The sequence below is a fragment of the Drosophila rhopaloa genome, unplaced genomic scaffold, assembly GCF_018152115.1.
Source record: "Drosophila rhopaloa isolate 14029-0021.01 unplaced genomic scaffold, ASM1815211v1 contig_115, whole genome shotgun sequence".
NCBI lineage: Eukaryota > Metazoa > Arthropoda > Insecta > Diptera > Drosophilidae > Drosophila > Drosophila rhopaloa.
Genome location: NW_025334990.1, coordinates 14,284,383 through 14,311,975, shown reverse-complemented (window position 1 = coordinate 14,311,975; position 27,593 = coordinate 14,284,383). Strand labels below are relative to the sequence as shown.

At 40.6% G+C, this 27,593-nt stretch overlaps 2 protein-coding genes across 6 annotated transcripts in view; one reads left to right on the top strand and one right to left on the bottom strand.

Moving 5' to 3' along the window:
* LOC108039855 (type-2 histone deacetylase 1) overlaps window positions 1-27,445 on the top strand; it is a 29,207-nt gene extending 1,762 nt beyond the window's left edge. For 4 of the 5 annotated variants that reach the window (XM_017116987.1, XM_017116989.1, XM_017116988.1 and 1 more), the window contains exons 3-8: window positions 14,990-15,340; window positions 15,918-16,000; window positions 16,122-16,828; window positions 19,733-20,105; window positions 20,890-21,249; window positions 26,689-27,445. In XM_017116987.1, coding sequence (XP_016972476.1) covers window positions 15,337-15,340; window positions 15,918-16,000; window positions 16,122-16,828; window positions 19,733-20,105; window positions 20,890-21,243 — 1,521 coding nt within the window. In that variant the 5' untranslated portion in view covers window positions 14,990-15,336 and the 3' untranslated portion in view covers window positions 21,244-21,249; window positions 26,689-27,445. Of the gene's footprint in view, window positions 1-14,740; window positions 14,780-14,989; window positions 15,341-15,917; window positions 16,001-16,121; window positions 16,829-19,732; window positions 20,106-20,889; window positions 21,250-26,688 lie in introns of those variants that run through there. The other variant, XM_017116991.1, reaches the window with a different exon arrangement.
* On the bottom strand, window positions 5,728-7,586 carry LOC108039851 (cytochrome P450 9c1). Its single transcript, XM_017116982.1, has 3 exons — window positions 7,306-7,586; window positions 6,700-7,234; window positions 5,728-6,638 (listed from the first exon to the last, which is right to left on the bottom strand). Exons 1-3 carry the CDS (start codon window positions 7,482-7,484, stop codon window positions 5,778-5,780), a joined length of 1,575 nt encoding a protein of 524 aa, XP_016972471.1. The 5' UTR covers window positions 7,485-7,586; the 3' UTR covers window positions 5,728-5,777.
* Window positions 27,446-27,593: the final 148 nt, after the last annotated feature.

Below are 27,593 nucleotides of genomic sequence, written 5' to 3'. Positions count from 1 at the left end.
AGCTTAAATACGCGTTCTGCTTTATGAGCCACAAAACAATTTAACGCTTTCCCGAAATTAAAAAGCATCAAAATACTGGTAGAAAATAATGGTTCACTCCCTAATAAATGTTCTTAACTTTGAACTTTTTCAATTAGCAAATCATATGGTTTTAAATGAATTTATAATTGGTCCATTAGTACACAAATTGTTTGAATTACCAAGCAATAGTTAATTGCAGCTTTTAGCATTTGATTAGATTTACCGAGTTAAGTTGATGCTAATTAAATGATTTCCAATTACTAGCTTCAAGCTCGAAATAATTCCAAAAATGGGTGTATGGGTGAAAGTATGGAGTTGTTTTGATACAAACACCCCATATTTTTCTCCATGTACGAGTGCCTGTGGCCAAAAGGGCGAACGTAATGCAAAAGTAAGTCAAAGACGACTTGTGCTTTTGGCCAGTTGGCATTGTTTCAACTCGACGGCGGATGGAGCGGAGTCAGCAGTTCCTGCTCCCGCCACTCGCATTCCGCTCATCCAAGCCGAGCTCCCGCATTCCAAGCCGTTTCCTTCCGCCTTCCTGGCACTCTGGATATTTACAATTGTCGTGGACTGGGCGTCTAATTAAATTTCACAGCGTGGGCAAATAAATAAGCCCAAGCAATGCTTCTGGCCTACTGCAGCGAGTTCCACATGTTTGTTTGTGTTGCTGCATCTGCGGGCGGATGGGGGTCCGGAATCGAGGATCCGGATGCAACTGGCACTGCATGTGGCATGTGGTTGAGGGGGGAGGAGGGCAGGGGGAGGTCCTCGGGCGGAATGACAACAGCTGGCGGCGGAGAAATATTAAAAGTTTTTACCTACTGCTTCCTGCCAGCTGCCACATGCCACATCCTCTCGGTTGTTTGGGGGGAAAACCAAACCGAAAAATGTCACACAAATATGGACCAAAGCGATTTATGTGCACCAGCTCAGTTATGACAATGCCAGCAATGCAAATTCACGCTTGGCCAGTCCAACGTGCATTAGACAATAATACTGGGAACTGGGTACTGGGTATTGTATCCTGCGTATATATATACCCATATACCACTAGCAGAGCAAGGACGAACTCGATTTGCCATCGCATAAACAAAAATGTTGCAGAAATTGCTGTAATGCGAAGGAGCATTAAATAAAAACCGAAAATAAAATTATGTTTATTCTCCTCCATCTCTCGCCATTTTCAATGCGAGTGTGCGTGTGTGTGTGTGTGTGTTTGTGTGTGGCTTCTGGAGGAGGTCTTCAAAAACTTGCCAACGACACAAGAAACTTTCCCTTGAAGCACTCTCCAAATTATGCTTTTCCTTCTTGTTTTCCTTATGGGGAAAACTTGCTTACACCGAATTCAAGAGACGTTAACAACGTTTTCCCAGAGCAGAGGGCTGGAAAAGCGGGGGAAAGCTGGTTGTTCGTATTTATATACAAGCTACGATAAGCAGAATGAGAGCAGATTCAGATGGGACAAAGATATTTGACTACAAGGGAACAAACAATGTCAGGCGATTCAATTACATAGTTTCAGAATATGGGAACTTTTGCCATCATTATTGTCCTTGTCTATTGTGACGTTAAAGGCCATCAAAGCGTCTTAAAGTTTGCTATTGCTTATGAAGTTTCAATAATTATTATGCATTTTACCTAATATTTTATTTTATTACGTTTATTGTATTTAAATAATTTTTGGGTTTATTTATGGTACTTAAAAGGGTAGTTTTAATTAATTTTTATACCCTTGCAGAGGGTATTATAATTTCAGTCAAAAGTTTGCAACGCAGTGAAGGAGACATTTCCGACCCTATAAAGTATATATATTCTTGATCAGCATCACCAGGAGAGTCGATCTAGCCATGTCCGTCTGTCCGTCTGTCCGTCCGTCTGTCCGTCCGTCTGTCCGTCTGTCCGTCTGTCCGTCTGTCCGTCTGTCCGTCCGTTTCTACGCAAACTAGTCCCTCAGTTTTAAAGCTATCTGCTTGAAACTTTCCCAAAAGTTGTCTTTCTATTGCAGGTAGTATATAAGTCGGAACGAGCCGGATCGGGCCACTATATCATATAGCTGCCATATAACTGAACGATCGGAAATGCCATATCTTTGGTGTTTTTAAAGTTAGGAAGTTGGGATTTTCTATGGGTTTTATTTTTGGCTAAAAAATCCGACCTGCCAAATTTCATAAGGATCGGACGACTATATCCTATAGCTGCCATATAACTGATTGATCGGAAATGCCATAACATTGGTGTTTGTAAAGTTAGGAGGCTGGGATCTTCTATGGATTTTATATTTGGTTAATCAATCCGACCTACCAAATTTCATAAGGATCGGCCGACTATATCTTATAGCTGCCATATAACTGATTGATCGGAAATGCCATAACATTGGTGTTTGTAAAGTTAGGAGGCTGGGATCTTCTATGGATTTTATATTTGGTTAATCAATCCGACCTACCAAATTTCATAAGGATCGGCCGACTATATCTTATAGCTGCCATATAACTGAACGATTGGAAATGACATAACTTTGTTGTTTTTAAAGTTAGGAAGTTGGGACTTTTTTTAAGTATTAAGAATGCATCATATGAATAATTTTGGAGAATATAATTTATAGAATATTCTGCAAGGGTATATCAACTTCGGCTCCGCCCGAAGTTAGCTTTCCTTTCTTGTTGCATTTAAAGTTAATACATTTTCAGTTGCATCTTCCTTATTAGATGATTTAATATAAAATTAATGTTAAGTAAGTACATTTTATTATTACTTGTATATTATCCTATTTATATTTTCAAAAACAAGATATTTTATTTTTTAAAGATGTTTAAAAGAAGAATACTTTTCTTGATGCGTTTTTATTGATTATATTAGATAAAAAGTATGCGTTTTTTTATTAGATCGGCCAAATTATGTATAAAATGTATTGTATATAGAAAGCACTTACCAATTTATAATCTTTTGTTATCTTAAAGATTTATAAAATTTGCCAAATCGGAGGGTAAACAAAACTTGACAAATTTTCAATAAAATAACCGAGCAGCGTTTATAATTATCCATTTGTCACGGTTTTTGGGGTTGATGATTGAACGCCGGGAACTCGAAATTCCACCAAAAAGTACACATCCGTACGCCAGGGAAAACACTTGTCACACACCCACACAATCGCTATCGCATGGTGCTTATCGCAAAACGCATCTTGGCTACAGGGAAAGCGTTGGGAAAGCTGGGAAAACGGGGAAAACCAGAAGGGAAAAGCTCGTGTGCGACAGTTTGCCATTGTACGAGTATTGTGCCAAATTGTTAATGCTCAGCATTCTTAGCTTGCCTTCTCCTTTTGCCTGCTGCTTCGTCTTATTGTTCTTGGCATTATCATTGTATCGTCGTCATCGCTGTTATTCTCCTATTCTCCTACTTTTCCCCACAATCCACAACCCACTCCTGCATCCTACATTTTTTTATTTTATTCGCTTTTTCGTTGTTATTTTCTGTTCTGTTCTGCTCTGTTTTTTTTTTTTTACTTTTTCGTCTGCCGGGAGAAAATTTAATACTCCTGGTGGCGTCTGGCAGTCGCGGCGCCAAAGTTTCTTTATGACCTCTGCTCTGTATCCCCAATACTATACCACATATATGTATGTATGGTGGCCCAACCCACATTTTGTGTGGGTGAATTGATTGATAAGGTTGCTGTGAACAAAACAAAAAAACAGGAGTGGCAACAGAAATAGAAATAGCTCTGCTGGTGTCGCCACAGTTTATGACGTTTTCCAGATTACGCATACGCAGCGGTGGCATTTGAAGATTACGCATACGCAACGTTGACAAGACAGGGCGAAACTCAAATGCAGCCACCCTCGGAAAACTCGAAACTTGAATATGCCGGCGGCAAACTGAGAAAACTTCGGCCATAAAACGAACGGACAGAAACCGCAAAGCGTTTGCTTAGTTATCCCCGCCAGCATCTCGCAAACTTTTCGCTTTAATTCCACTTTGCCACTGCCACTGTTACTGCTACTGCCTTTGCCATTGCCTTTGCCTCATTTTTAAGCAAATATTGTGGCAGACTTACACACATCCGTATGGCATATATATGCTTTGGGATTGCCGCCGGCTTATTTGCTCCTCCACATGTGACTGAATCCAAACCAGACGAGACCAGTTTTTGCATGGCCAAAAAGGGGCAACAACATTGTTGCAGCGAGGACGACAACAAGGCTGCCAATAAAAAAACATTCAACTAATTTGAAGCGCGTTGAAAGTTTTACGAAGCTCGAGGCCCCAAGTTATATGCAACTAATTACGTGCGTTACATTGTGCGAATAATGGCTGGGCGAGTGGATGTGTGTTTGCATGGCCATATCTGGTAATTGCCTTTGCCTTTTTATTGCTCTGGGGTGCCAGCCTAATGACCATAGGCGTGCTCCGGATTTGACCACCGTCGCCGTGGCCATCAAAAGATGCAGAAAGTCGGGGCCAAGTTCTTCAAACTAATCTACTTTATGGGCCATGCGGATTGCCAGTTGTGTACGCAACAAATTTAACATAAAAAGGACACTTAAATGCTAAGATAAAAGTAAGCAGGTTTTGAATATTGCTGACATTACAGTGTAGTAAAAAAGAGATTATTTAACTAGGAGCCTAAAAGTATGATATGATTTGTTTCTATTGCCTTGTACTTAAATACCAAAATTAATAAGCTTGAACTATGTATAAGCAAATATTTTCTGATACTAAGAAACCAAGTGAAGCTTCAGTAAATACAGAATCCTGATTGATTTAGACATTTTTTTTATTAAGAACGTATAGTGCATCATTATTAACTTATTTTTTTACTGAAAGTTTTACGAGAACAAAATAAAAACCAAAAAAGTATCATGGGCTTGACTTTTATTTATTTTTAAAGCAAATAAAAAGCCACTAAGCTTTGAGATTTTGTCTTCAAAGTGTGTTGGTTTAAAAACATTAAATGTTACTTCAAGACACCTTTATCAGTGTTTTCAGAGTCCTAGAGGCTTGGAAAAGAAAGAAAATAGAAAGCTCGATAGAACAATCAAAACAAAGGACTTCTGCCAGATTCCTTCGTTCCCAATGAGCCAGGACAAACAGCACATTTTTTCCGTTCGCCAGTTTTGCCTTCTCTCTGTCCATCAATTTCGATTGGATTCTTGAAACACAGATTGATGTTAATTATCTGCCTTTACTTTGCTGCATTCCTTATGACAGTCAATTGGGGGTTGGAAAAAGCGGAAAAGAAGGAAAGATTTCCCTGCTACACCCACAATTTTCCTGCTATGCGACAGAGAGTTTATGACACGAGCGTAATATAATTCATATTGTACCGAAAAATTTTAATGCCGCCTGAAAAATAACTCCCAATAAATAATCCTTAATGTCCTTGCGAGTGGGTGGGTAGCTGTGCCGGTGCGCGAGTGGGCGTATGTGTGGCTTATGTTGGACCACCCTCATGTTGTTTTATGTGGTGAAGCCGCACCACATACAACCTAGGTGGTTGGATGCGGCCAGGCCATCATGTCCTGACAGTATTATGACGTGGCTTGTCGCCTGCTCCTAACTCGGAATCTCTGCCCGTGACATCGACTTTAAGGTCGGAAAACCCGGGGAAAAACAAAGCGAATGGAAAATGAAACATGGCCGCGACAAATTTGTCAAAACAAGGGTTTCCAAATGAAATAAATTGCCGTTTTTTTTTTCGTTTTCGTTTGCTCTTTCCATTTATTATTATTTATATGTGTTTGGGGGCGTATTATTAATTAAGCGGATTCACGGGACTCCAGTTTGCACCAGAACAATTCCCGCGGCTGCAGGCGAAAACCGGCAATGCTGTCCATCATATCCGGTGAAGTGCGATCCGTGGGGTTCAGGCGATAGCGCAGGACCAACTGGAATATCAGGGACTTGACCTCCATGAGGGCCAACCGGGTGCCAATGCAGCTACGTTGGCCCACTCCGAAGGGCAAATATGTGAACTGCCGGATCTCGTGCTTGTGCTCCTCGTCAAATCGCTCCGGTCGGAATGCCTCCGGCTCCGGGAAGTTATCCGGATCGTGATGCAGTGCTATCACGGGAATGTGCACCAAGTCGTCCTTGCGCAGATTGAGCACCACCTCGCCCTGCTCATCCTTTAGCTCGAAATCAGCACCACACATGCGATCCAGAACGATGGCCGGCGGCCACTTTCTCAGCGATTCGGAGACCACGCAATCCAAATACTTCATGCCCATCAAAGTGTCGTAGTCGAGGGGCTTATCCCCCAGTTCCTCCTTCACGGCCAGAATTTCGTCGTACAATTTATCCTGCACCTCGGGATTTACCTGCAGTTCGTAGCTGGTGAAGCTCAGGCAGGTGGCCACCGTCTCAAATCCCGCCGAGAAAAACAGCACGCACTGGGCGAGGAGATCCACATCGTTGAACTTGACACGGTCCTCTTGGTTTCCACTTGCATCTTCCTTAGAGGCTTCTTGATCTTTTTTAAACTGCTTTTGGGCCTCCATAAGCAGGTTAATCATGTCGGGTCGCACAATGTTCTGTTCCTTGCGGTACTTCATGGCATCAAAGACCAGTTTCCTGAAGTACTCCACGTTGTTCATGTCCATCACGGGTACTCGCAGAGCCTGAAGATTAAAGGAGGTTTTTAAATAAGGGTTCTCATCCAATAACACTATAATATCTTACCTTCATCAACTTGGGCATCAGGATATACAGCATTACTTTTAGTCCGCCCCAGAAAGTAAACTCCGAGATGCGCTGACCGAGGGAGAAGAACTCGTTGTTGGGATCCTGGAAGGAGTTCACCTGGATGCCAAAGGCAGCCGTCGCAATCACGTCATTCGTGTAGCGCGTAAAGAAGTCCTTTAGCTCCAGTTCCGCATTGCCCTCATCCTGCTGTCGCTTCAAAAAGCCCACTGCCTCCACATTGCAATACTGGATGAGCTCGAACATCTGGCGGATCTTGAGGCTGGTAAATGTGGGCGTGAGGGTGCTGCGCATCTGTTTCCAGGGACGATCCCGCAGACTAAGCAGACTTTTGGACATAACACCTGTCTCGTTGAATCCATCAGTAATTCCCTTGCGATGATTGGCGAAGTTATCAAAGCTCTTGATGCCCACCTGACGTATGAGTTCCGGATCGGCGAGATAGTACAAAGGATCACGCAGGTTGTACACTCCATAGGCCTTGTGCTGCTTATGTCGCATGTGCTGTTCAATGCTGGGGATTAAAGAGAGAAATAAGCAATTTTTATAGCATGATAATATGTTTTTGTGTGGTATTTCACTCACCTGTGCTTTATGTACGAGTCCTTGCCCATCATCACCGACCAGGGAATGTTACCCAGCAGAGGAATGGGCTTGTCATGGGCCACGCCCCGTTTCGTGAAGTAGCCGAAGCTATTGACAGACCATTTGTACAAAAACAAACCGATGAAGGCCAAGAATATCATTAACTCCACAAAAACCATGATAAAATTTCGGGGATTATGGGAGAGAACGGGGGACTTTTAATCGAACTGCGCAGCGTGGTGGAGCTTCCAAAAAAAACAGAGAGCGTCTTCGCCGGTCGACAGCCGAAACGCCACTGAAGTAAACAAAACGCGCTCTCTTTATTTATATATACGCGATTTTTAAAGAGAGAGATTAATATATATAGCGGGAGAAAAAAAACCGGCAAAAAGTATAGATGTGTGGCACACACATTGTGTGCATGGGTTTACCTGATTAAGGGAGTATCAAGCAAACTTAAGAGAGCGGGTTTACGTATCAATTTGTATTTCAAGTCACATGCCTATAGAAGAGTTCTACCTATAAGAAACATAAACATTGTATTATTTTAAAGGTTATTATTTCAGTATTTAAGACCGAGATATGAATGTTTTGAAAATGTTTACTTCATGATGAAATGAAAACACAAACAAATGACGTCACTAAGATCTATTTATAGATCGGAATCGGAAAAAAACCTATCTGATTCTATGCATATTTTTTGGCAACTCCATTAGCAAACTTTTTTTTGTGCACTTACAAACTGGATTTAGCCGAAAAAGATAACTGTTATCTATTAGTAAACCATATGTGGGAAGATTACTTTACTGGTTTTTCATATTAAACAAAATCCATATTTCGAGTAGTATACACATACATAAATGGGAAAGCAAATGCCATCAACATTTTCGAGCAGATGTAGATTCAGTTCTCATCTGAGATGAACTTGGCATTCGGCATGTCATGCCTAATCTCATTGGCATAAACTAATTTCAACATTAATCCCCTTAAGTGACTCAACTATTTATTATAAAGGACTTAGCGACGACAGCGTAAGGGGGGAGTTAGGGGTTGCTTAAGGAGCACAGGGAGCTACGTGCCTGGGATCTTTCTCCAGTGGTGACCTCAAACTCAAACTCAAACTCAAACCCAAACTGAAACCGAAATGGAACTTCTGTCACTTACTGCATCTTACACTGGAATAGAAATGTCCCGAAAATAGACGTTTCCAACACCGAGAATATTTGTTATTTACTTTAACCGGACTATTGTAATTAATAGTGACTGGAGTATTCATTTTAACAACTGCAGATGTCAATTTTTAAAATATTTTTGGTAATATGAGTTTTTGTAATATTGAGTTTTGAAAAAGTTTAAAATTTTGTTGAGTTTTTAAAGTAAATAGGAAAGCAGTTCTTATAATGTGTTACATTTGTACTCCTTATTCAATTATAAGAAATTCGAAATGCAAACTTATTGAGATATTTAATAAAGATTTCGCCAACTTAAAGATAATTTTTTCCAAGTGCCCAAGAAACCTTCTGAGGTGAACACACTTGTATAATTCTGTGCGTTTGAGTGGTGTAAGCATAATGAAATTGCTTGGAGTTTGCAGGTTGGAAAAGTTTAGTGTGCCGACAGCTAACTCGCTCTAGTGCGCGAGGTCCAGGACGAAGTCGAGGTCCTTGGGCAACCAACTCACGTTCCGGCCAAATGACAAAATTTGCTTGCATTTAGTGAGCGGCTAACGGGAAATTATTGCACTGCTTGGCAGGAAGCGAGTGATAGAGAGGGGCAAAGAGGATGATAGAGACAAAAAGCCAACAAATCGGTTGGCAGGCAAAATCCCGTTTGATTCAGCGGTCAGGAAGGAATATCAAATGAGACCAAAATCAATCTTTCGCTCTCTCTTTTGAGCTCGAGTGCTCACCCGCCTTGTTGTAGGGAATTAAATCTTTCTTTCTTTGTAACTGTTGTTTTGTGGCAGGGGCGTAGACATGATAAACCCCCTGGGGAATTATTCGATATTACATTTTTTACTAAATAAGAGTATTAGCTTGAACTCTGAAATAATCTGTATTTAATGAAACGATGGAAAAGGTTTCCTAATTTGGAAAAGTAATATTTTTATTTTATTGCTAATAGGAAAAATTACATATTCAAAAATAAAAAAGAATTGTTATTAACTTTGATATTGTGCCAAAAATGTTTTATAAAAATGTACTTTAATAAATTTAACAAATAATAAAGCTTCCATTTGGAAATATGCTCATTTCTCGTAAAGGAAATTGTTGGAAAGTAATAAACATTTTAAAACTACATCCTTAATAAAAATACTTACGCCACTGCCCTTGTTCCATCCGTTTTGTTTTTGTTGGATATCAAATGTGTTTACATTGGCAAAAATGGAGAAGGGCGCCTAATATAGTTGGAGGTGGAGTGGACAGAACCGAAATGGCCAAGTACTTGAAGTCGTTTTTTGTGCACTTCATTGGCAACTCATGGGTTTGGGGCCATTTGAATGGTTTGTCCTCGGCTTCGTCCTCGTCCTCGTCCTCGTCCTTGGCTTTGTTGCTGATGACTTGGCTGTTCTCGAGTCTGTTTTCACTTTCCCTTTCCCTTTCCATTTCCATTCTTTGGCCAGCCATTTGCCATTAGAATTCAAGTGCCGCCAGAAATCTCCTTCGCAGGAGGCTCTTCTTTGATGTGCGGCCAAATAGCCTAAGTCAATGTTTTGACATTCTGACTCTAATTAGGCCAAAATGTTGTGTTTCCTCTAATCAAACGGATAATAATGGTTGCCAGCTCTCGCGGCCGTGCACACAAGCGCAAATATTTGCCCAGTCAGTCGGTGTGTGTGATTTCGAGTGCCCAGAGCGGTGTGCATGTGGTGGTGATATCCCAAAGGAGGAGCGGGGGGAGCAGGAAGAGCAGGGGGGGAGGCGCCGCACTTGGCATATTTCCTGCATTCCACAAAACTTTCCCACCCACCTTCTCTTATTCAAGTGGGCAGCAGGCCGCAAAGAAGGTAGAAAGTGATGAGGAAATAAAACTGAAAAAATAAACCAAGCTTAGAAGACAAATACACAAATACTCTTAAAGATCTAATTTACAACCATACCATTCGCAATATTATACAACATTTGGGTACTACAAAAAATTGTTGTTTTGAAACACCAGGACAAAAATTGGCAGTTTTTAATTTTTATTCTTAAGGTATGTCACTATAATCCTCATAAATTTGGTAAAGTTATGCAGCCAAAAGTCCAATTGTCGGTCACCTAACATGAAACTGGGTCAAAAAATTGATAAACGCTAAAATGCCAAGTTTGAATGCAAATATTTAGAGAATTAAGACACAAGTCTTAAGAGATATGTCACCTTAAGATCGGATTAACTTTGGTAAAGTTATGGGCTCTAGAAGTCCAATTCTGGGTCACATTTTTAACAGTTCTTTGGAAACTTAAAAGTAACTAACTTGAAACTGGCTAAAAAAATTGATCAAAGGTAAAATGATAAATTTGAAAGCAGATTTTTAGAGGGTCGAAGGACAAGTCTTAATAAGTATTTAACTTTGAAATCGAATTAAATGTAGTAGGCTGATTCGATACTATATCCAAAAGACAGACGACTTTTTGAGACTAGTTTGCGTAGAGACGGACACATGAACATGGCTAGATCGATTAGCCTGGTGATGCTGACCAAGAATATTTATATACTTCGTAAGACTGGAAACTTTTGAATGAAATTATAATACTCTCTGCAAGGGTATACAAACATCCATGAAATGCTCTTGGAACGCCTTGAGCCAAACACTTGGCCACTGTTGCCAGTGTTTGCGTTTGAGTTTTCTTTCTTTTATATTCCTGTTATCCTGCCATGCAGAATTTCAATTTAACTTGCTCTCTTTGCTGTATGAGTTTATAATTAAAATAAATAAACAAGAGTCAGAGCACTGAATGCAAAACCTCATAAATATTTGCCGTTTCGGTTCGACTGAGAGATTGAATGGCACCGGAATGTATGCAACATAAATTGAGGCATCTGCGAGGAGTCCTTTGCGAGAAGTAAATCCTGAGCCGGATCCTTTGGGGCCGGTCAAATCCGCTTTGAATAACTGCTTATTGGAATGCCAAAAATGTTTCTGCCCGATAATCGCGCCATAAAAGGCTTAGAAAACTGCATAGTGGAAAAGGACACACACTCACACGCGCCGAAACCACATTCCATATAAAATGCTAATTTATTGCCATTGTGGGCCATTCCACAAACGATGTTATTATGCAATCGCCGGCAAAACAAGCTTCGGAAAAATACCAGAACATACAAAGCAAATCGGCTAAAATTTCTGTTTAAATGTGTTTCCATGGGCAGCGTGGCCCCCAAAATTTATGACAAACGGAAAACGTTTTGGTTAGATTTTTTTTTTGGCCGAAAATCAACAAAACGCAATAAATAAATGGAAAAAAAAAATAAAGTAGGCAATGGGGGACGAGAAAACAATGTTCTGGCCCACTTATTGATTCCAGGCGATGTGCCGCCTTGTCGACAGGATCTCGGGGAAAGTGGCCCAAAGACAATACCCGAGCTGGCGGCCAACACCTGCTCGTACGTGACCGGGGCCAAGAATTTATGTGTGTCGAAGGAAATCGAAAAACATTTTTTATGCACACATCAAATTTATGGCCCCCAAATATGGACATGGCCAGATAGCCTCGGTCCTCCCATTCCATCTCGCATTTTTGAGTTTCGCGACCTCCTGCAGTACCCGGAATTTCTCAGTCAAATATTTGCTCACAAAGCCAGTCCGCCGGCAACTCGGCTCCTGTCAATCGCAAATTCCTGATCCTGGGGTGCGGGTCAGTCATGTCCCCGCATAGATGAGTCCTTCTTTGTTTGCTTACGCTCGCGTGGAGTACTCGGAATTTTTCACCCATCGATAGGGGACAGATTCCAAAACTTCAAAGTACTGTTTAAACTCTACTTTTACACACTTCGAAAGTAATGGGGAACAACAGAAATTATTCAAATTTATTTTGTATTGCAAGTTTTTTATTATTTCTTGTGGATCTTCTTTAAGAGCTCAGAATTTTATTTTAATTTTATTTTCATAAATAATAAAAAAAGATGCATCTTAATATTATTATTATTAGAAATTGTTGTTTCTAAAACTTATTATAGGCATTATTTTTTTTTTGTAAATAAATTCCAAAAAAACTAAATATACACCTGCAGTTAAATCACTTTTTTCTATAAAATCACTTGACAATCACAGTGATGGGAAATGTGTTTTCAGTGCTCATCTCTGTCTAAAAAGGGAATGGGGGAATATACCAGTGCCTAATGTATGATAAGGATGTCTATACAATATGGACCTTGACCCCCGTTCCTGCGCTTCCCCCGTGCGCACTCATTCAAATTTATGCTTATGCCTAAACGCTGATTATGACAAATATGCCACGCTCCACTGGACACGCCACCCACTTGTCCAACCCCCCTCCCCCTTGCAACATCAACCATTTACCACCCACTCCCCCCCTTGTTTCTATACAGGCTTATTATTTCTGTAGGCCTGTTTGCTTGCCAGCATTTTGTTTACTTTCGGTCAGTTGACGAAAATCCCCAAAATAAATAAAAGTTTTATTATTAGCTTGATGGAGCAAGGGAGGGGGGAGGTGATGGCCAACAAATAGCACAAAATAAAATGGAATCAAGGCAGGATTTCTGGCTCTATTCAGATGCCCACTAATGACACGCATACGACAGGGATATATATATAAACACACAACCATATTTATATATTCCATATAGCCACGCATAAGGGGGGCGTGTCAACAATTATAATGTGCAAATTGTTTGATACGTGTGTGTGCCCGTGTCACCTGCCACATTTGCTTTATTGCCGCTCATTAGAGATGCTCGACGAGCAGCAGGTGAACCCTTCTACTTCCACTTCCACTTCCACCTCCATTTCCGCCCACTACCCATTCAACTTTTATCACTCCCCGATGTTTTACATGTTGCTCTGTTGACTTCCAGCACGTATTAGTTTTTCTCTATGGCCCCCAGCCCCTCATCAAATCCCTGCGATTTGACAGCAAATGACAAAAGATTTCTGCTCGCCAGCTGCTACGACACTTTGATGAATGGGGTCACCAAGTTGCGGCTGCCAGGATTTACGGCAGTGCCACATAGGGATACAAATGTTAAACGCTTCACCGATTCAAGTTCATCTGCACACATGTACGCTCAAAAAATGTCTAACAAATTGGTCAGCAATATTGAACTGTTTTTTCCAGTTATATTACTTTAACCCTTTGTAATAAATATTACAATAGTCTCTTATAAGTGTAGAATACTTAAGGTTTTTTGTGCCTAAATCCAAAATAACCTAAACATAAATAGATGACGTTAAACTGGCTTTGAATTTTACCTCCTACAATCAAAATTATTGTCTTGCACATATGAGAATATGAAAATATAAATAATTTATTTTTATTGATTTTCAATCACTAGAGATTTCTTTACGCACCTAAAGCTTTTGATATGAACACTAGGTTTTCTCCTGTGTATGCATATTCGATATATGTTGAGCTGAATTAATAATGATTAAATCTTGAATGATGAGACCAACATGTATGTAAATTATTTCTCGATTGGGATCGGATAACACAAAACAGCATATTGCAATTGCTGAATCAAGAAAGGCAATAAACTATTAAAAACAGCTCCAATGTTACCACAAGAAAGCATAATTTAAGTCTTACATTTATATTTATGCACGTGTTTTGGAGTTAAATGCATTTTTCGTATCTCTAATTTTGCACCAAAATTAAGTGCTCTTGGTTTTGCTTGATAAACATCAGTTTATTATTAGTCAGTTAATGTATTTAATTAACAGCTTAATTGGTCATGTTAATAATAAATAGTGAAAATAAATGTATATCATTAAAGAGCACATTAAACTCAGCTCCAAATTATAATTAGGTGCTTCACCTCAATAAAGCGTTTTATATTCCACAAACGAATATGAGCTCTTGCTTGCCTATGAAAACACAATATAATATCAGTAATTGGATAACAATTAAATCATAAGTGGAAACTGTGGCAAAAATAGATCTATACAATTAATTTAAGTAGAACAACGTGGCCATTTCTGTGGAAATATGCAGTGCATTTACCAATTGTTCGAGTATAAATTGCACGGAAATCATATTTCCATTTCAGTCATTGTTCGCACTCAACCGAGGCTTAGGATTTCAGAGCTCACGGCTTCGGCTTTGGCTTCCACTTGTGTCGATTGTCCTGGGCAACGGCGATTATATTGCGTATGCGATGCGTAATTGTCGGAATTGTCGGAATTGCTGCCGGACCGAGCCGCACAATCTCTCTAAGCCAACAATAGAAGGGTCTCCGGACTGCGTAACTAAGCCCCAAGGAGCCAGGCCAACAAAAAAAGGATTATTTTGATTATTCTGCGTGTTTGCCAGTGAAAGTGAGTGGGTGGGTGGATGGATGGATGGGCGGCAGGGAAGGCTGTTCATTTCAATGAACTTGCCTTTCAAACGAAATTTTATCATGCTTGGCCAGGCCGAGTTAACCATTTCGCATTTCCATCCAAAAGTAACGCAACAATAAACCGAATGCGTGAACCGAACAAATCTGAATTGAAATTTGCTTATGCCTGTGCCCCTTCACTTCACAGACATCCAATCCCTGTGGCTAACGAGCTGGCTCAGCTCTGGAAGGACCAGCGGGAGGACCAAGCGGAGCACCGGAGGAGGAATCGGAATCCGGGGAATCGAAGGCGAAATCGGAATCGGCGGAATCGTTGGCCACGAGAAGCGCTCAGTCAACGTTTACACGCTCCAGCAGGCGCATAAGTTTCCGCTTCAATTCGACGTGTACGGCGGCGGTGGTAATTGCAGCTTTGATTGCCAACAGGAGCTGGACAGGATCCGTCCGGGCAAGGATCCAGCATCCCGCCAGCAATCAACACCTTCCTCGGCAACGGCCGAGGAAATCTACGAAACCAAATTTATTGAAAGCTCAATGGGTAAGCAGGAAAACAACACCGCAACACGACTACTCCACACACCCATCCACCCACAAACAATCACAATCAGCAGGCAGCAATAAGAATTTAAATTAAATTTTCGCCTTTTTCACCGCCCTTCGTGTCCTTTTCCCCGGCATTTTCCCTTTTCGAATGCAAAAAGTTGAAACAGAGACGCCGTCTGCTGTTTGATTTCAATGTTAAATTTGCATAATTTTGTTAAGCAACATTTTTCGACCCGACCCCAAAAAGCCAGTAATCCAATCTTACTTTGGGATACGGTTTCAATAGGTCAGACTTTGGGTAGAGATTCACATATTCTAATCTTTTAATACTACCACTGATGTTTGATTATGTTGAATAAAGAAAATGAAATGATTAAGTGATAGTTGTAAAAATTGCATCAAAAATAAATTTGTATTTTAAAGGTATATGGTAGTAACCTTTGTCGCTGTGATACCCTTATTTGACGAAATGTTTAAAGACATCAATTTGTAATAAATCCAATATAAAACATATTAAATTGATTTGCAGTACAATTGAAATAAATCAAACCTCTTTGTCGTTCTATGTGCAGCTCAAACGATGGACGACATGGTCTTCCAGTGCAGCAATCAAAATTCGATTTATGTGCTTAATGCCAGCTACGGTGCATATGGGGTGAGTGCTTTGCGATGCGGGTCCAAGTCCACTTATTGGGCCATCCACTTGCACAACTATCTGAGCTTCTTTCGTCCTTTTTTTGGTCCTCTCGCCCCAAATATATCTACCATCTTGACAGGACTATGGCACATATGCGGCAACAAAGCGTGAAATAAATGGCAGCCGGAGCAGAGCGGCAAATCCAATTGAGGCAACTTGCTCGAGTGGCGTCCTGCAGCATAAATTCAAAACTTTTGGCAGTGCCGCAGGAGCAGCAGCAACAGCAGCAGCCGCAACACCAACAACAACAGCCATGGATGCGGCAGCGGGAAGCGCATCAAACTACGTAAATCCTGTCGCTACATCAATGTCAACCGCAATGTGTTCACCGGCAACGGCGGCCCTGCAAAAATTGTTCAATTGCAGCGTCGGCGTCGCCTGCCAAAATGTCACCCACGCCCACAGCAACCACAACAGCAGCAGCAGCAACACCAACAGCAGCAACATCAACAGCAGCAACATCAACGGCAGCAGCAGCAGCAGCAATAACAATAGCAACCCGAACAATAGCCGCCTGTCAGCGGCAGGCGGAGTAACCCAAAACGGCCGGAATCGGAGCCGGAGTGGCGAATCGCTCGATGGCCCAGCGGGAGTGGTTACCTCCACAGGAGGAGGAGGAGCACCACCAGGAGGACCTGGGCCAGGTGGCCTCCCTCTGTTGCCGAAGAAGAAATGCACCAATGTCAAATCAGCGCTTATTGCCAAGAAGACAAAGTTTCTCAAATATCTCGAAGAAGAAAAATGGCGCAGCAACGCCGGAGCAGCGGAAGATGCTGGCGCCATCAGGTATGTAACACCCAGGCACTCGCGGAAATCTGATATACACCTGGGCTCAAAATAATAGCAGTATCCTTAAAGGCAATTATTAATGTTGACTTGTAGAAGAAATCTTTTTGCCAATAAATTTAAAGAACTGCTACTGGTTTAATTTCTAAACAGAAATATTTTTAAAATTGATTTAAATATGAACATTGCAAAACCTTAAAATATTACAACTTTTTAAAACCCAGCTGTATATAAAGATAAAGTTAAATAGGTGCCAGAAAATATATTCATCAGAAATTTCATACAAAAATAGTTCATATGTTAACCGGAAATTTGCAGTATTGGCCCAAAACACTCATCTTTAAACATAACAACGGTCATTAAAACTTTAATTAAAATACTTTATTATTGTATGAACTAAAGAGTTGTAAGAACTTATCAAACAACCTACTTATATTGCATTTTTGCTGGAAATAAGGAGCAGCCACAAATGTATGTCCTTGCTTTTCTCAAAGTCCTCTGTCACATTGTTATACTAGAAATACCATTACTCTTTCATCTACACAGAAAATATTTCCCAATATTTTTTTTACATTATTTTTCGAGTGTAGTTGTATGTTCCAGTATGTGGGTTAGTGTCAGCGGAGCCATCTTCTCGCCGCCGCAAAAACTTATAAATTCCCATAAATGTTATAAGGCATCTTGCAACGCGCTGCAAACTGTGGCAAGTTTTTATGATGGCAATCTAAGGGGACAAGTGATGGTGCGGTGGTGTGGTGGTGTAGTGGTGGTGCGATGGTGGTTCTGCGGTCATAGTTGCCATGCCGAAGTGGTTTCTCATTAAGTTGATTGAGAGCTGTTCGAATTCCAGCAGTCGCAGGCATTCGATTATTTCTTAATTAATTATTGAAGTGCAGCAATTGGCGTTAGTTGCCACTTATTTCCGGGCAAATCATTGGAACCATCCAACGTACTTTTCCTCATATCGATTGGTCATTTCTCATATCTCCTGCTGGTGGCTTTTTAATGGCCAAATGCGATTTTCTTGTTTTTGCTGCGGCTTTTAAGCGCATTCAATTATCTGTCGGCGGACACTTTGTTGCAACGGCGAAACTTTGCGGCGTTGTTCACGAAGTCATAAGTTTTGATCATCATCGCTTAGCAAAGTTGCTCACCCCATTTTCCTGCTGCTTTTCCGCATTTTCCGCCCAGCAGTCATTTGCGAAATTGAAAAATTAACGCGCTCGGCATAAACATAAAGTGAGGCGAAAGCATTGGGGCTTAAAGAGGGCTTAAAAAGTGGATTAAAAGCGAGGGCCCAGCCCATAAATGTACATATTGAAGTGCAATAATCATATTCTGGGGAACTTAATGCCCAAGTTGCACTTACAAGTCACACCAGGCTGCCTCCACCAGTCATCGCTCATACGCAAAGTTTTCGAGACCCACTCCTTGTTCTGCAAACCTGCCTTATCCCCTTTTGCAATAATGATGTCAAAAGTTCGCTCACTGAAAATTTGCGCTGGCAAAGGCGGCTGGGAAAATTTCATTAATTGCATCAGGGAAAAAGGGCGGGTTCTCGCTTTGATTTATTAGTACCCTGTGCGCATTTAATTAGTAAACGTCAGGCCCCCGGAAAAAAAATGCAGAGCACTCCCCTCTTCTTTCTTAGGCATTTTCACGGCGGAAATTCTCGGGCGCACATTCATCAACTTTCTGGATGGCGACACCAGCGAAACTGACAAGAATGACTCCGTCAACTTGTGTCGCAAAATAACTACGGAAATTTGTTGTGCAAAGTTACTCACTTTTGCATTTTTCCTGCCGCTTTTTGTTGCCTCGTGGAGCCTGCTTTTCCGCTGATGCAATTTAAATGCTCCCCAGCTCACATTTAAGCCCACCGAAGGGTGGCTTAATTTATTGTGGCCACTAGCTGGAAATTCTGCTGTGAGACAATGTCCGATTGTCGCCGCAAATTAAATTGCTCGCTTTATTTTAATTTTCCATTTTTTTTTTGCCTACCGGTGGAAGTGAAAAGTTGCAAAACTGCAACCGCCATGATTTATCGCTTTCATCGATCGGTGTGCCTTTGTTATCGCTCAGTCTTTGGCGGTTTTTTGCATCTACCTTTTTATTTTGTTCAATGATTGAATTCTTATAATTTTATACCTTATTCCCTTAATCTGAATTTATAAGACTTAAGCAAAATATAAATAAAAACCCTGTTTTAAAATCAACAGCAAAATTGTTGTGAAACTCCAAAGAGATATTTTAGCTTTTAACAGAAACTATTAACAAATTTGGTTAGATGGAAAAAATTTTAAAAATATAGCCGTATTATTCGTTTAATGGAACAACTTTATTTAAAAAAAAGGGAATATACCAAACAAATTTTAAATGATTTAAAACTGGATTATTGGCTAGTAAAAACAAATAGTAAGGAATCCTGACAATATAAAAAATCATTGCATACTTTGGGGATACTAAATTTAACGAGAATGAAATAGGCCAACTTTAAACACTCTTGCAAGCGTTATATTCGGTGAATCGATATGGAAAATCCCATATGGGTGGGAATTAGAAACACAAAGGCTTTGTGTTCACGTCAGAAAACTCTTTTTTCATGCTGTGGCTGCTGCAGAATTTAGTATTTTGGTTTATTTTCTAGTATGAAACTGATATACAGAGGTTTAATTTCCATGTACTGAACACATCAGTTACCATAACTGCTCCCTGGGCTACAATCCCCCCTCCACTTTATATAAATTTGAACGGGGGAAGTGGGGTGGTGTGTAAGCTTTACTTCCTCCACTCCTCGTCCTTTATAATCGCTGTGAGTCCTTCCGCGCCACTTGCAGCTATTTGATACGCGTTTAGTTTAGTCAACCAAAAGCTAAATAAACTTTCATTTAACATGCTCGACAGCAATGAGGCGGAGCCACCACCCACCGGCAACAACAGCAACAACAACAACAACAACAACAGCAACAATGGTGGGAACTTGAAAAATCAGAGCAACAGTCGAGAGGCTGGAAATGGAAATGGAAATGGTGGTGTTGGCGGAAGGCAGCTGAATAAATTGACCAACTGGAGCGTGCATAATGAGGACAACAACACAACACTGACCAACAGCCAGCAGCAGCAGCAGCAACAACAACAACAACAGCAGCAACAACATCAAATACAATTACAACTACAACAGCAGGTGAAATCAAGTTTCGAACTTTACCAGGAGGCAGCCGACATTTTGGGCCTGAGTTGCAGCCTCTGTGATAATTGCCGATGCCTGGACTGCCAGGTGAGTGACAATGGGAATAATGGGATATAGCCGAGGTCTCCAGAATTCAAAACTGTTCAAAAGAATGGAGAAGAAGGGGGGCTTATAGTGTCAGTCATACCAGCTTGTGCCTTGATTCACTGGCTCTTTTCACCCGTCTACTATTAAAACCACACTTTCTAAAAGAACAGGATCTCAAACATTTTCAGTTTAACTCTTTGTTTTTTTTTTTAATAAAAAACTAAACTAACCACATACTAGAATTACTTCACCCTAGAAGATTTTACAACATATGATTAACTTCCTATTGAAATTCAATGTATTTACTTTTAACATAAATTATATATACGGGTCTAAGTAATTAGCAGTAACTTCATATTATAAAAGATAAAATTACAGATTATATTGTTCGATATGCTGAAGCTAAAATCATAAAGAAGTCAAATTAAAAAGACAAAAACCACACAAACAAAAAAGTCAGTTTTTGAGAAGAACCATTTTTTGGATTTACTAATCAAACGAAACTAAACTATTGCTGGTTGCTTATTTTTTTATAAATGAGGATAATTTTTGATCAGCATTCCCTGAACGTGTGAATCTGTTAATTTAAAGAGTCCATTATATTTATGGAGCTTAAAGACTTAAGGCTTTATTTTGAAGCTGTATATACATGGTTAAAGGTTAGCTCAATCTTTATTTAAAATACCACCATCCATGGGACGATAGCTCTCCTTTGGCACCGCCAATCAAGGGCTCAATCTTGAAGCAAGACCAACCAATCACCAATTCACTGGCTCTTTCACAGAGCGGTTACTTTGACTGCGACGACGACGATGAGAGCTACTCGGAGCAATCGCTGATGGACGACGAGTACGATGAGTTCGACTGCAGTGCGGAGGAACTGCAGGCGGTGATGGCAGGAGCCCGGGATCAGGATGTGCCCCGGATCCCCTGCTGCCAACTGGACTCCAACTACCACCCGGTGCTCAAAAGGGATTCCCCGGACGCACACACGGTGCCAGAATCCCTGGGACATCGGTTGGCCATCGATTTTGATTTAATTAACGCCACTTGCAGCCAAGTGCTGGAAAATTGTGAAACATTCAACGATTTGAGTCTGTTAGATGCCGCCCCCGGAGCTGAGCGTCCTTTCACGTAAATCCAGGTAGGTGTCTGGCATGCCAGTATTACGTGTGTTGTCCTTGGGGCATTTCGTGAATTCCTGAGCACTGTATGACAACCATATCCTCTGGCCAATGTCCGCCGGCAGGGGGATTTGATTTCACCTGTCGCTGGTCAAAGCGCTTTGCTGCTCCTCTCTAACCATGGATGCTGGCCAAAATCCAGTGCGGACTCGCATTCGCAGATTGCTATAGCAATATCTCATTCGTTTCCTGGCAGCGAGAGTGAAACTGAAATTGGGGTTTATGCAAAAATGGGCAAATTGCATTTTATTCTAGAGAAGCGAAACAAAATAAAGGAAGGTGAAAGTCGACTTAGAGTTACCCAGTTTTTGTGTTCTTTGGAATATCAATTGGTAAATGGAATTATCTTCAATGCATACAGAAATTCTATCGTTTAAAAATAACAAATACTTGAGATCTGTTATCGATAAAATATAAATATAAAAAACTTTGAATTCCTAATCTTTGCAATATATATTCCAATGGATCTCCAACTGTGGCCTACGTTTAAAATATAGTTAACTTTCTTGGAGTTAATAGATTTCCAGTTTCAAAAACTTTTGCCTTACTCCATTAGACAACTAGATATTTGTTGTCCATAAATCATGAATACTTTTAGGAACCGTAGTATCTGTTACACCCTTGAACTCAATGAATGCCGGGTACAAAAATGCCGCTGAGTTGGCAGAGCTTAGTCCAAAGCTTGGCCAGCGAAATTCTGGGGGGGATTGGGTGGGCGGATGGATGGGTTTCTGGACCGCAACAGTGGCAAAATGGCCTGGCACTTGGTCAGTTTATTGCATTTAGTCAAAGTTTCGCCGTTTGCATGGACGATTGCTGGCAACAAATGAAATGCGGTGTTTGGAGGTTTGCAAAACCGGGGCGAAACGGAAGCTGAGGGCCAGCAAATTTGATTTTCGCACATACACACGCCCAGCGAAGCAGGAAATTTTCCATATTTGTTGAGGGCTCAAAGCAATATGCAAAACATGCACTTCCGTTTGTTTTTATCCCCTTCCTCCCTGTTTTTTTTTTTTGCATTAAACTTTCCATGCTGCTCTGCTTTTTATTTTTCAGGACTTTTTGTTTGCCCGCTTATTCAATTGAAATGCAGCCCAACAAAGAGCACAAAAGCCAAGCTGAAACTATGAAAAATTCATTGCCACCAGAATGGCAAGCGGCAAAAATGGCAAATCGAGAGCGGAACTTAAATCGAATTACATTTACCGAATGAAATTTAAAGAGCCGGTCCTTGCCGAGTGAATAATGACTGCTACAAGCGGTGGCAATAAATAGGATGCTCCTCGGCTGGCAATCCTCTATCCACTCCCCCCCCATTCCCCTCCCTTTTTGGCCATGCTCCGCTGCTCGCTGGCAGCCAAAGCGTCCAAAGCCTACCATCTAAGCCCCGGAGGCTTAATGTCTACAATGATGCTGCACTGAGAAAAGTATTTTGACCCTCTATTACAATTTAATTGTTTTTCTAAGTCTACAATGAAAGATCTTTCGTTATTTACAAAGAATTTTCTTTTTAAATTGATAAAGTACTGAAATACCAACAAAGAAAGAATATAATAAAAGCATTTGAAATCATTTGTCTTGGATATGTTTAAAAGGATTTGTTTTAAGTTCCAAAACTATTAATACTTAATAAAGGAAAATGGCGATTTTGATTTATTTTTTTACCGCATCATGGGAATGATAGCTTTCTTTTAAAATTCTTAACCACAAGACCAAGTGCATTCGAATATTTATTGTCAATCAATTGTAAGTTTTTTAGCGAAGTTATAGAAGAAAATATTGAGTGCCTTATATTATCAGTTTAAAGAAATGCTCTTCTAATAACTTCCTTACAAAATGTTAAAGAATTTTATTGGAAAGAAATATTTAAAATTCAAATATTTACACATGGCTATGTATGTAAATTGTTCAATAATTTCGAAAGCTTAGCCTGTTAGTGAGGTTCAAAACGAACGAAATCATTATTTTTTTAAATCTCCCAAAAGAACACCCTATTTTTTTACCGTGTACAATACTGCGTGTAACATGTTGCCAATGTGTGCGCTCGAATATGTGGGTGTTGGCGAAGTGCATTGGCTGTTGTTTAACCTCCTCCCAGAAGGAGCGGCACCCGAGAGCTGCGCCAGCTGTTGGCCACTTGCCAGGCGCCCAGTGGAATTCCGCTTGGCTGAAAGACAATGCACTTAAGTGGGGTGCTTGCCCAAAAAACATGGGCTCCCATCGCTCTGCCCATGTCAGCTACTTATGCAATTTCTGCCCACGGGGGACCGAACTCTATTGAAAAATCATTTTACCTTAGAAATTTCCGACATGGCCAATTGGACACCCTCCATCCCCTCACACACACACTCACACAGAAAGCCATTTAGACAGAAGCGCCAACCATAAAACCGTGCTCACAAAATTACATTTTACGCAATGGCCACAGAAGCTAAAACATTTTGTGTGCAGGATTTTATATTCAATTTACCCTTTGAACAGTGGTAGCAATATCATGGCTATTCAAATGGCAAATAAAACTAGCAAAAACACATGCACCTAAAGCAAAAGTAATAGTGAACATAATAACAATAAGATAAATGGAAAATAATGCCAACAATTCTATGAAACTAAGATTAATCAATTAAAGTAACATTCTTAATATTTTTTCATTAAAAGAAATTAGCGTTTATATAATCCAAGTGTATGCTTATAGACTACATCTTTAAAATTAGATGCCCATCATAATTTTTTCAGTTTTTCCTTGTAGTAGTTCCTTAAATTAATGAACCGCAGTTCAGCAAATCAAACTTTGAAGTCTCTTGCGGTCTGCTATTGACAGCTCAACCGGTCTAAAGTGCTCCTAACCACGGTGCACTGCAAATCCGAATGCAATTGCCATTAGAGCCCGACCGCAGCACGCCCACAAGCCACGCCCCCCGCTTAATGATGCTTGATTTAATTAATGCCGCATTACCTACGTGGCCGGGACAAAGTCCCCGACTGGCGGGCCCTGGGGTCCTGAATCGGGAATCGCAACGACCGGATGGCAATTGGAAATTGGGAGCGGCTGCCGGGCTGCTGGATTGCTGGATTGCTGGGGGAAGTGGAGCGGCGACAGGATGAACCACATTGCCATTTGCTGATGATGATAATTTATTGCCCCGAAGGGCTTACAGAGCCACCACCCCGCCACTCCCCTTCCTGCTGCCCGCCTCCAACTCCTTGGAGGAAACGATTTCCGTTTCGGCCTGCTCCGGGCGTGGGCAAATATTTGCCATGGCTTTCTATTTCCCCAGCCAGGCCAAACAAATTGTTTACAATATTTATTGTTTGTTCGATGTTCTGCGGCCGTTGACAATGATGAAATGGCAAGTTGGGCGAAGGACCCGCCCAGTCGGGAAATCAGCGCATGTGACTTGACCAAAGGAAAGGCAGAGGACTTCCGGGTGGCAGGACCCCGAAACTGGGATGTCTGGGTCACGACAATCGGACGGCAGCGGCGTCAATGCTCATTTCCGTCGACATATTTCCATTTCCTTTCGACTTTTTGCTCCGCTTTCGCTGGCTGTTTGTCCAAGGATTACCAGCAGCTGGCACTCCTTCCGCTCGTCCTTCGTCCTTCGACCCCCGTCCGCCGCGTAAAATGTAATTCATTAAACTTTATTGTCCAGCGTTTTCCACTCGCTCTCTTTCGCCTGACCTCGCTTTGAGTTCGACTTCAGTTTAATTTGTTTGTGCGGCAGGAAAACCTCATTTATGGCCCATGTACACACAACAACTTTTTGGCGAATATTTAAAAACCAAAAAAGAAAAAAGCCAAAAACGCACACAAAATCATAATTAAAATTTTCAATAAAATCTCCGTTAGCAGGGCGAAAAACAAACAGAACCGCTTTCGCTGGCTGCTAATTATAAATTATAATTTTCCAGATCCTTTGTTGCCAAAATTAATCTTAATGAAATTATTCAAACAAAAGTTTTGTGCAATCGCTGGGGCGGCATTTTCCCGCCCGCCGGCAATTAATTTCACTCAACATTCATGGACAAAGTGAGAGCACGTTTCGATAATGAAAGCCGCCACCGGCCACGCCCCCTCCATCACGCCCACTGCTAATTGTGCTAACAACTTGATTCCAGCTGAGCAACTTTCCACACTCGACTGTAGTCCTCAAAAATAGCCTACACCACATAAAAGGACCACGAGGAAAGTTTCCCCCTTTTTTACGAGTTTTGGCCTGCCCCAAAATGTATGCTATCTAATTGTTAAAGCATCGAGCAAATGCCACAGATTCAAACGAGCTCCTCTGCTGAGATGAAAATCAGACACGAGCGCTCTTCTACTGCAGTTTCATAAATTTGAATTTCAAATTTAATACACATACGCACGGGGGGCGGGAGGAATCCTAAGTGCCACAGATTCGACTCCCAGATACCTCAAAATTTAATTTTGAACAGAGCTTACACTTTTGGGGAGAGACTTTATATCTTCTGGTTCCACAAATCTAGATATACGTGCTGACAGACTGACAGGTGGACTGATATCTGCAGCCTGTTGCTGACACAAAACCGAAAATAACAATAGTGAAGGGAAGATTTTTCTTTTTTAATTATGCAAGGCAGGAGATTTTGACCAAAAAATGTTCAAGGCAGACAAAGATGGCAAAGATAAAACTTCATATTAATTTTTTCATATTATTATAAAGAATATTATTCTCAAGATATCAGTTAATTAAAAACGCAACTTTATCTGACAATTTCGTATTATATTTTTGGATTATTATTTATTATTTTTTCTACAAATATTTGATTTTATTAATAAAACCAGCAATGAATGGGCTTACCCATCATCGCTTTTGATTACAGTGCCTGCCACAAAGCAAAGTTTTCTCTCGATTCTAAAAGTTGGAAAGTTCTATCCTTATGCAAATTGATTTGTGCGGTGTGTTTCTGCTACAATTTCCACACAGTCTCACCTTGTGCGTGTGGGCTTGTATTCATATGTATTTATTTGATTAAGGTCTTGTATGGCTGGCATTTTCAGTTTACATTGTAAACTCGGAGGAAACACAAAACTATTAACAAGACATAGTCGGGGATAAATTAATTAAAATGTCAACGTGAGTTTATCTTTTGAAACCAATTTCGCTGTGTACAAAAGTTGTATCATCTTGAGGATGGGGGATATCTTTAAGGAAGCCTCCTCGCAGGCATAATTTAAGCCGAAAGGAGCGAAAAGCCCGGAGAGAAAACAGGTCTATGAATCTTTTATGAGCACAGACCGTGCATAAAAATTAAAATAAATTTCGTGTGTGATTTTTATGCGAGAGTGAGCATGCATATGCATATTTCCACTTAGCCATAGAATAAACATGTCGCCCCCGCCTTTTATTTACTTTTCCCCATTTCTATTTACACAGGTGACGAACTACAAGGTGCGGGGGAACCACCCAATCAGGATTCGGACACTGCAGCTAATTAAAGTTTAACAATGGTCAGAGCCCATTAATTGCAACTGACACCTCTTACAGCGGCTGCCAATTGTATGCGGACACACACTCGCCGCCGGTGTTTGCCTTTCATTTATTTTCTTATTTTGATTTCAATTAAGTTCCGATGCAAATAGAGGATGAGAAATGATAAAAATGTTTTACTGGTTAACAGGAAAGCTTTCGCTGCCATGTATCCTATACAAATACGCAATATATACTTGTGTATATAGTGGACATTATGCAAACGCGTGACGAAATGGTCAACAAATCGTAAATAAATTAATTGCGAATTGCAATTTCAATTGAGACAGCGGAAATTCAATTGCAGCCAGCACTAGCGAAAATCAGAAACGTTTCAGCGATTATCAGTAAATATAAACCACATATGCAAAAACAATGAAAAACAAATTGTGCCAATTTCATATTCATATATGAATCTATTCGAGTTGCAATGAATTGCAAACCAAAACGAAATACAATGGGATTATTTAGCCCGTAATCTGACAACAAAACTATTTGAAAATTCAACAAAATATGTATCTCTAAATCTATGTAAAGGCTCGATGTTGGTAGCGCTTAAGTATTTAAGAATTTTCGTGTGATGCTTTTCATTCGTTCAATTGATTTCAAATCAAAGAGAAACATTGGAAATATATTTGTGTTGGAAAAGAAACTCCGTCTGCGATTCCAGTTTTTTTTTGTCGGTTGCCAAGGGTCAGGGGTCGTTCTTTGGCCGGAATGTGAAGGCACACAAAGCCAACAACGGCCATTAGCTTCAATTAAGCGTTAACAACTGACTGACGGACAGAATCCGGAGATAACAGCCGGCACAA